This window comes from Zingiber officinale, chromosome 2B (genome assembly GCF_018446385.1).
Source record: "Zingiber officinale cultivar Zhangliang chromosome 2B, Zo_v1.1, whole genome shotgun sequence".
Classification (NCBI taxonomy): Eukaryota; Viridiplantae; Streptophyta; class Magnoliopsida; order Zingiberales; family Zingiberaceae; genus Zingiber; species Zingiber officinale.
This window is the reverse complement of record NC_055989.1, coordinates 154,177,277-154,187,533: the sequence shown is the minus strand read 5'-3', so window position 1 is coordinate 154,187,533 and position 10,257 is coordinate 154,177,277. Positions and strand designations below refer to the sequence as shown.

The following is a 10,257-nucleotide window of genomic DNA, read 5'->3' as shown; positions in this document are numbered from 1 at the left end:
CAGACGGAAAATGGTATATGGATTTCATCTTTTCTATCTCATCCCCATTAAATTTGGACTCAATGGAAGTATACCAAAGTCCGAGGACGGGCACAGGGCGTTGCGGAGAACCAGCCATCGAAAACAAGGAAAGCAAGAAGAAGCAAAGCATAGATTTAATGAAGAAAGGAGAGAGGAACCTTAATGACAAAGGTCGTCGGCGAAGGAGAGGAGAAGAAGCGTCACAGAGGTTGCTCGAGGACGAATGCAAGAGGCATGGTGAAGATGACGACGAACAAATGAAGGTTTATAAACCTCATGGCCGATCGCCCATAGCCGTCCGATCTCGGGTTGCACAAACCTAGGATGAAATCTGGCCGTAGAATTTGAAAAGGTGTTGGTCACATCATCAGCTGATATTCGTCTGTCACATCAAACGTATGACGACAGAAGGTGGAACACATGGCAGTCGGCTACCAGAAGACTTAATTAAGTTTAATTAAAAAGTATGACCACGTGTTCAGCCATAATCATCAAAGATTTGCACAGTTTTCTAAAATTTTGATGATGTTAGCCGCCATGAAAGGGTGTAGCGAAATAGAAAAATTTGCTAAGTATTGTCGTCCACCGTTCAAATCAGAATAGTTAGCTGACTATAACACAGCTGAGCGGCCGATCCACCCAGCCTTATGAGGAATGATTCGAGCGGCATCTACAAACCCAGGTCATCAACATGAAGCCAAACGACAAAGATTATGTGACCCGATCAACAATTCGAGGACATAGAAAGTTCATTCGGACGTGGGGACCACTGAAGACGCTACTCGTCCAATCAGTCAGACTTGCAACCTCCTTCGATTAAACTTAAGGGGAAGGCTCGTGATGCGGTAATAAAGGGGGGGGGGGGACCGCCCAATACGGGCCAATTACCAAGTTGGAAGTCAAAGTCAAGGTGGTCAACGCCAGGGTGTCAAAGAACTCACCTATGGTAGTCGAGTGGAGGACGACTTCATTGGCCGATCGATGTAGGCAGTGTCCGATCGGCTAGAGATCTATTTGAGCCAACCCGAACAATGTCTAGCTCAGAACAATATGGTAAGATCGTCAGATGCTCAAACAGAGCAGTAAAACGCTAGGGAGACCGGAGTGCCCATTCGATCGGGAGGGGACAAGCTACTATACCTAGTTACCATAGGGAAGAATAACGGAGGCTGACTGATCGGAGAGGACAAGCTACTATACTTGCTCGGCCGAACAACAGAATCATTGTCACACCTCTCAATATTCTTTTGGAAGATAGTGACGTTGACATGAGACATGGTTAACAAGTGGATCGTACGACGGAAGCTTGTACTGTCCTGTCAGGGATATGTATGCCCTGTTAAGGTATGGTGTCAGAGACACTTTCCTGATAGGTCATTTTATATGACAGATTGGAGAACGTGCCAATATCTCGAGTAGCATGCACGTCGTCCGTTGGGGCGCTATATAAAGAGGGGTCGATGCACCGATGGAGGTACACACGCACGTATTATTCACTATTCACGCTGCTTTCACTATTACTCTACTTTCTTCTGTAGTTTCGGTGACTGACTTGAGCATCAGAGGGCCAACGCTGAGGACCTCTTCCCTTGTTCGATACTGACATTTCTTATTTTGCAAAGTGGAGCATGTTCCATTGCTAATCAATGTAGTAACTATATTTCTAATTAATTATGTTTTTATTTTTGGACATGATCATATTTTTATATATAATGAACAAGATTTTAATATCTCGGGGGACGTTTTTGAAATACAAAGTTTCAAGAGCATATTTTTATTCTTTATAAGGATGTGGATGAATAATTTATTAATTTTTAAAAGAATTATTTTATATTATCCCTTAGCCTCAATTATTGGAGCGATGGGAAGAATCAAACTTTTTTGATTGTGCTTTTGATCATGTCTCATTGAGTGCGTAGTCCACCCATGCCCATCAAATTTTATGTTTTGATTAAATAACCGGTTAATTAATAAAATTAGGTCAGAAGTGGCTGTCATATATAAAGGGTAATTACCACTAAAAAATGGTGCATTTTTTTTTTTTACATTTAGGTATGATTTTTTGAATCAGAATTTTAGAGGTAATTGATTTGATTCTATAGAAATTTTCTATTAACAATTAGAATAAATAAAAAAATGTTCTTAGTTATCCATTCAAAGATGTTAATATTCTTAGATTTGTCATTCCAGTAAAAGAAAATATTTTCCGGAGTTTTAATCCCGATTAGGGAAAGATCAGAAAAACTATCTAGTTATGAATCGGATATAGAACTCATAAGGAATGCTTGGTTACAATTTTGAATCCGCTATTATATATTTGCTCTAGTTTTTGTTGTTTTTGATGTGGAAATGATATTTCTTTACCCATGGGCAATGGGTTTCGATGTATTAGGTGTATATGTATTTATTGAAGCTTCATTGTCGTGCTTATCTTAATTGTTGGTTCCATGAATAATTTGTGTCAATAGATTAGTTCGATCCAAAACTTAAGATAATATAGGCCAAAAAATGATTCATAAGTGGTTGTAAATGAAGTTGAAGTTATCAAATTTTATGGAGTTGATATATATAAATTTATGACGAATTGCTCCAGATATAGTTCCTCGAACTGCATTTTCTAAACGAACAAGAGCCAGTCCAAATTGATCCTGTAACAAATCCGCTATAGAATGAATACATTTATTTTTCAAGTGATTCATATCATCAAGTAATACCCATTACTTCGATACCTAAATAACTTTAAACCTTAGATATATGAATAACTGCTGAAATATCTGACCACTGTATCAAAGCCTCCAGCGGTTCGAATCTCGATAAAATAGAAAAAAAGAATCCTTTTATGTATTGATTAATTATAATTTTTCGATTTACCTCCTTATAAATGATGATGATAGGACCGACCCTATGAGATCACTGGAATGACAAATTTCAAAGGGGGCTATCAGCGTTGATCCATTAGACACTTGAGAATATTGCTTCTAAATTTAATCAAATCAGAAAAATTAATTAAAGCTTTTGTTCGTGTTTTAAAATATTGATTTGAAGCTTGAAAAAACAACCAACCACTAATGATCTCCTGTTTTTTTGTCTTGTTGATGATAATGACATGCACTGTTAATTCTCATTATTGTTGATTGTTACTTCATCTTTGTTTTGTTTTGCTTCCCTACCCTTGCCTGCTCTGTAAAAGAAGCAAATCTCTGGTTGCTAGCTGTTGTAAGCTAACTTCTCCTCGTCCATGGCGTTCGCCACAATAAATCTCAACGTGGACGTCAACAGTTGCCTAGGCGGACTGTGGGCATCGCTGCGACTGGGCAGGCCAAAATCTGGCATCCAGAAGTTGGAAAAGGAAATGACAAGATTGAGAGGTAAAAGGGACGACATCAAGAACCAGATCGAAGAGGCGGAGCGTGAAGGGAAAATTCCGACCAACGAAGCGAGCCAGTGGCTACGGGACGTGGAGGAATTGGAAGGCCAACTGGCTGTTATCAAGCAGGATTTCCAAAGCATGAGTGAGTATTAATTCTCCCATATATATATATTTTCCTTTTCATGTCAATTCAATTGTCACGCTTTGTGTTTTAATCCATACAAGCCACTACGTACTGCTTTTAACTATAAGACAGTGAGAGAAAAAAAGGAATTTGTATCAGTCTACTGGTTTGTTTCTTTAGGTTGCTTCAGTTGCAATTGCTTCAATCAAACTGGCGGCACATCGAGCCAAACACAGGAGGAAGCAGGAGATCAGCTCTCTATCAGAGAGTCATCAAATTGCTGCTCCATCATTCGAAGAGTGGCAAAAAAGCTCAGCGAGGCTAATGAATTGATGAGCAGAGCTGGTGCACTGGATCCGATTATCACAGTTCGGCCTCCGGGACCCACCGCGATGCTTTCCATCTCACATCGACCACCTGTCGGGATTGAGTCGTACGTGGGGGACATTGTGGGCTACATCGATGGTGGAGAAGGCAACATCATAGGCATTTACGGAATGGGTGGTGTCGGTAAGACCACCATTTTGAACAGAATCCAGCAACACTATCTTCCTAAGCACACCATATTTGATCGTGTGATTTGGGCTGTGGCCTCCAAAGACTGCCAATTGAAAAGGCTCCAGATGAATATTGCTAAGAGTCTAGGACTACAGACATTGCAGGAGAATGACGATGAACAAACTTGTGGTGATAAGCTGTTTAGCTACTTGAAGAACAGGAGCTGCTTGCTGCTTCTCGACGACATTTGGGAACATATGAAAAGTGTTCAACTGTTGGGGATGGCACACTCGGCTACTGAACCAGGCCAGCAGCAACCGCGCAAAGTCATGGTGTTCACGACCCGCAGCGAGACAGTGTGTGCACAAATGAAAGCAGGAAAGAAGATCAAAGTCAGATGTCTGGATTCAGAACAAGCATGGCAACTCTTTGAGCAGAACAGCGATGAGGATGTTCTTAGCTCAGATGCAGGAATTAAGTTCGTTGCTGAAGAACTTGCTAAAGAATGTGCAGGTCTTCCGCTCGCTCTTGTCACCGTCGCCCGGGCCATGTCTGGGAAAAGGTCTTGGGAAGCTTGGAGCGATGCTCTCCATCAAATAAGGGATGAACATCAGTGGAAAACCGTATGTCTTCCTGAAGATTCACTCGTCATGTATAAAGCCTTCAAGCTGAGCTACGACAGTTTAGAGAATGACTCCATAAGAGAATGCCTCTTGTGCTGCGCTTTGTGGCCCGAAGATTATGAGATCAACACATTCGATCAGTTGATACCGTGTTGGATAGGTTGCGGCATAATCCATGAATTTAATCTGATCAATGAAGCTTTCGCCAAAGGATACTCCCATTTGGAAACGCTCGTGGCTGCATCCTTGCTAGAGCAACATAGCCCCATGTTCTTTAGTTCTATGGACATAGATGTAAAGATGCATGATGTCATTCGAGACATGGCACTGTTGATGGTCTCTGGGTCGGAGGGGAACAAAAGAAAATGGATTGTAAGAGCAGGAATTGGGTTTAGTGATTTGCCTAGACAAGAAGAATGGCAAGAAGCAGAGCGAGCATCATTCATGTGCAATAAGATTACTTCTTGACAAGAGTATGGAGCTTTCACTTTTTCAAAACTTTCTATGTTGATTCTATGTGGCAACAAAATATGCCTGGGAACAATTCCTCCAAGTTTGTTCGCAAGTATGCCTCATTTAACATACTTGGATCTCAATAGATGTGATATAATTGAGCTTCCTATGGAGATTTGTAGCTTAACTAAGCTTCAATATTTAGACTTGTCCTACAATCCTATTACAAGACTGCCGGTCGAGTTTGGTTGCCTCGGCAAATTAGAGTACTTGTTTCTAAACAATACTAGAATTATGACGGTATCCTATGGGACGATATTTACTTTGTCAATGCTCAAGTGGCTGAATATAACTTCCAGTTATCCTATAACCGAGTCTTGGTGGGATGAGCTGAGGTGTTTCAAAGGACGCCACCAATTAAGTGTGGAAATTCACATTGACGCTACAAGAGATAACATTGAGCGACTCAACATGTTACCATTAAATGTCTCCATATGGACACTCAATTTGAATGGGAAGTATATTTCAAAACTTCCAAACTACGATCTGGACACTCCACATTGGGGCAGCAGGGTAGGTGACAACCTTGAGTTTCTGATCATTAGAGATCTCAAATTAGACAGATTAGTGTTGTCCGCAGGTGTGGGTCGCGAATCATGTTTTGGATGTTTAAAGATTCTCTATTTATTTGAACTAGAACTATTGACAAAGATTTCATTGAATAGAGTTCGGCTCAGCAACCTTCGTGAACTAATTATTTGGGGATGCCCTATGCTGAAGGATGTTTCTTGGGTTCTCCAACTGCCATGCCTTAAACGTCTAGAGATACGCAATTGTGAAGAAATGAAAGGACTAATAAGTGGGGGAGGGAACTCCAATTCCATCTCTAGCTCTGGCTGTAGCATACAGAGCTTGATTTTGGGCCGCATGCGGAACCTCCATCGCATTGCAAATAGACCGCTCCATTTTTCCTACTTGGAATATATACGTGTATCGGGTTGCCCAAGGCTCAAAAAATTACCATTTGGAGTCGAAATATTGAATGATAGATTAAAAAGGATTGAGGGTGCTGACAATTGGTGGAACAACTTGGAATGGGATGACGAGAACATTAAGAATTCCTTCACCCGTTATTTTAGGTAACACATATTTTCATACCAAATTATTTATTATCTATTATGTCTTATATGAAATGAATGAGCATTTAGACCTAAATGATTTAGTATCTTAGGAAGCAGGCAAAATTAAATACTTTAAGATGCATGTCTTGATTTTATATTCGTTTTTTAGGAAATCTGTTTTAGAAAATAAATATCTTTTTGATAAATATGAAAACTATGTGTTGTCTTGGGTATTTTGGCAAATTAAAATTAAACTGCGACGGCAAGTTCTTGTTTTTTAAGAGGTAATTAATTTCAATTTCGTCATATTTGCCAAATAACCATGATCTTATCTTGATTGCGATAATCAATGCTTTTTTATGTCAAATTAAATATCCCGATGCAGCAGCAAAGGGAGAATGTTTTATTGTCAATAATATTATGCTATATAGATGAACAATATTATGAGTTTGTTATATCTTACTCTTTAACTATTTGAAATTTACTCCAATATCGGTTACTTTTAATAAAATTTTGTGATCTTTGTAGGTCTTCTTGATTTTTGACCAATGTCAAAATGAAGCATCGACCTTTTGGTTAAGGAGGCTATAGAATTTGATGGTCAAATTGTTGAATTCTTTGATTGTTTCCATATGTATCTAAATTTGATTGATGATTCCTAAATACTTAATTGGACATCTCCTTAGTGTTTTAAAATTTGATTCTTCTTGATTTTACTTTATCATGAAGTATTTGATTTCATATAATGTTACAGTTTTAATTTTGTTTTGATATCACCATTTGATCATATTAATTATTACGATGCATGATCGCACCTAAATGATACACTTTGATTTATTATTTGACATTAATGTTTGTAAACTTTATTAATGTATATGGTTTGGATAAGTTTAATTGGATGTTCTTTTCGTTAATTTATTGTCAAACGTTTACAAAAATTTGCCTAGTAATTTGAGCCGATCAACAATTTCATCCGATCAGAAGGAAAAAAATGCCGTAATAGTTTGAAATAGATTTGCAGTTTAATCGAAAAAATTAATTAAAATTTATGTGGAATTTTTAGGGAAGCTAAGCCGACCGACTCCTCAAAAATTTCACCGTGGGATGAAGGGGGAGTCGGTAGGAGAGCCTCCCACTTAGGAATTGCGGAGGAAGAAGTCTCTCCTCGCTCTGACGTAGGGCGGGAAGTTGCCACTGGAACATGGACTTGCAAAGTCGAAGTCGCCGAACGGGATGAAGACTCTGCTTAGTGCCTCTTGTGGCGCTGGAACAACAGCTCGCCCGAAGTGGCTGATTCTGAGGGAGCCATGATGGGCGCCATAGAGGGGTGCTCGGGTTGCAACTCACCGATATTGGTTGTTGCGTCGCTAGCAACCGTCCGGCTTACTCCTGCTTTGCCGGACGGCTCTTCGAATGCTCGATCGGCAGTAGCCCATGACTCTCCAGCTCAGCTACTCCCTTAACGTTGATCTCTGCATCGGTAAGTTTATTCTTACCGCTCAGCAACACGCTAAACATGATTTGAGCTACAAAAAGAAAGAGAAATTAGTTAGATTCAAAAGCGACAGGAAAAGAAATGACTTACCTAGAGGGGCAGGCAGCCGGGTTCGGATAGGGCTCCGCCTGAACGCATACAAGACCCCCTCCTATAATAATCTGTGGATATGATATTTTTGACCGGCAAGGCGCTAGGCCGCTTGGAGGTAGAACGACTCCCAATAATATTTGTAGTGTGGGAGGTTTCGGTAACTCTATTTGCCAACCAATCGGGAAGGCATGTTGCTCGGGAAGACAGACGAAAAAATAGTGCTCCTTCTAGTGCTTGTTCGAGATGGGCATTTTGTCAAAATAAATTGTGCCCACTTGAGCTTGGAAAAGGAAGGTGTTCGGTTCGGACAACTTTGGATAATAAAAATAGTGGAAAACACGGGGTATAAGGGGAATTTTGTATAGGCGGAATATTACAACAACTCCGCACAGTAATCTGAAGGAGTTAGGGACCAATTGGTGCAAGGGAATGTGGAAATATCAACAAACTTCGGAGAAAAAAGGATGGATAGAAACTCACAGGTTGGCAAAAAATTAGTCTTTAAAAAAAGGAAGGAAGTTGTTCGGCAGCGTGTGGGAACGTGCATAGGCAAAAGGGATTGCAATTTGGTAATTGTCGGGCATGAGGTAGGTTATTTTCATCTGGTCGACCTCATCACCGTTGAAGTCAGATTCGGGGGAGGTGTACCACAACCCGGGGACAACTGGGGGTGGAGAGGGAGAACACGCCATAGGACGAGAGATAGGAATCAAAGATCAAAAGAGGGAAAGGAAGAAGAACTTATTGTAGAAAAGAAGGATCGCCGGTGATGAGCAGAGAAAGAAGATCAAGAAGACGAAGGAGACAAAGATTAAGAATGCGATAGGGCGACAGAAAAAGTTAAGAGTTTAAAAACCCTGTTTACGGTCTCCCTGAGCCGTCCGATCGAGAGCTTTGGAAGCAAGGCTTAATCTTAGCTGTTGAATTCGAAAAGGAAGTCGTTGCAGCAGATACTAACAGTTGCCCGTCACATCACGCATGCCGTGGCAAGGGAGAGAGACATGTGGCATTCGAGTACAAGTTGAATTGATGGGGGAAGGGAGTGCATGATTAAAAAGTGTTATAAACGTGCTTTGCATTAATGGCATAGGATTTGTATGGTTTCCAAGAAATCAGAGGACGTCAACAACCATTAAAACACACTAAGTGAGAGAGGCCACTCGGAAAAGAGAGTTGAAAGAAGTTGACAAACGACCAAGTGTTGCCCACAATGAGCCCGATCGGCGTCAATCCCATAATATGAAGCGATTGTTAGCTGTTTAGCAAAGCAAGGGCAATAAATACAAAAGCCAAGCGGCGGCTATAAATCCTGGTGTAGTAAATACAACAGCTGAGCGACGGCTATATGTTGGATCGAGACATTTGCTAGGGGGGGGGGTGAATAACGATTTAGAAATTATCGTAGAAAATCAAGTACGCAGCGGAAAGATAAAATCGAGAGCAATGCTAACAGGAACCAATTTTACTTGGTTCGAAGCCTTTGTCGACTCCGACTCCAATACCCGCACTCATCGAGTGCTTTCGTTGGACAATACACTAGCAATTCGTAAAAAGTATTACAAGTAAAAGTACAAGTTCTTTAAAAAAAGGAATACCGATAATAATAAGGAAAAGAAAGACAACACTTTATTGGAGAAGCTTTGCAGCGTCACAGGAGCACAGTACAGCAAAGCAAGCGTTGAAAGACGTTGTAGTGAGTTGTCCTTTGCTCTAGGGCTCACCTTATAGGAGGCTCCGGGCGCTCGGATCCCTTCCGGACGCCTGGACTCTGATGTAGCCCGGCCAACCAGAGTGCTCCACGTGGCGAAGAGATAAGGTGATAAAATTTACATTCCGGACGCTCGGACTCCTTCTGGGCGCTTGGACCTCCGGGCGCTCGGACCTCTATTTTCTAGCAACCTGCAAGAAAATGTTAGTCCGAGGTAAAATGTAAATTATACTACCCTGCAAAATAAAGTGCTAGCACAATTTATAATAAAAAAGAATAGTAATTAGATTCTATCTCATCGAAATCGGAATCTAGTCACGATCTCAACTTAGATTTTTGAAATGGATTTAAGTTGAATCGACGCCTAAGTTCCCTTCCCGGGAACGCTCCCTCACAGTCACTCCCCTCTAGTGACTTACCGCCAGACGTCCGGTCAGCCCGTCGACCCGTCTGAACTTCGTGCCAGCTATCCGATCGGCCTTTTGACCTAGCTGAACTTCGTGCCAGACATCAGGTCAGCCCATCGACCTGTCTGGACTTCGTGCCAGCTATCCGGTCTGCCTGTCGACCTAGCTGGGCTTCGTGCCAGACATCTAGTCAGCCTGTGGACCTGTTTGGGCTTCGTGCCAGCTATCCGATCGGCCCGTCGACCTAGCTGGGCTTCTCCTGCACACTTGGTCAGAGTGTTAGATCACGATAAAACTAACTTACCATTCTTTGTCATTCATCAAAATTTGAGTTAGACTGTTAG

The 10,257-nt window shown here is 41.2% G+C and overlaps 1 protein-coding gene across 1 annotated transcript; it reads left to right on the top strand.

Moving 5' to 3' along the window:
• The first annotated feature begins 3,146 nt into the window (after nucleotides 1-3,146).
• LOC122047961 (putative disease resistance protein At3g15700) lies at nucleotides 3,147-6,975 on the top strand. Its single transcript, XM_042609508.1, has 3 exons — nucleotides 3,147-3,533; nucleotides 3,696-6,228; nucleotides 6,739-6,975. The coding sequence occupies exons 1-2, from the start codon at nucleotides 3,260-3,262 to the stop codon at nucleotides 5,102-5,104; spliced, it is 1,683 nt and encodes a 560-aa protein (XP_042465442.1). The 5' UTR covers nucleotides 3,147-3,259; the 3' UTR covers nucleotides 5,105-6,228; nucleotides 6,739-6,975.
• The last annotated feature ends 3,282 nt before the right edge of the window (nucleotides 6,976-10,257 follow it).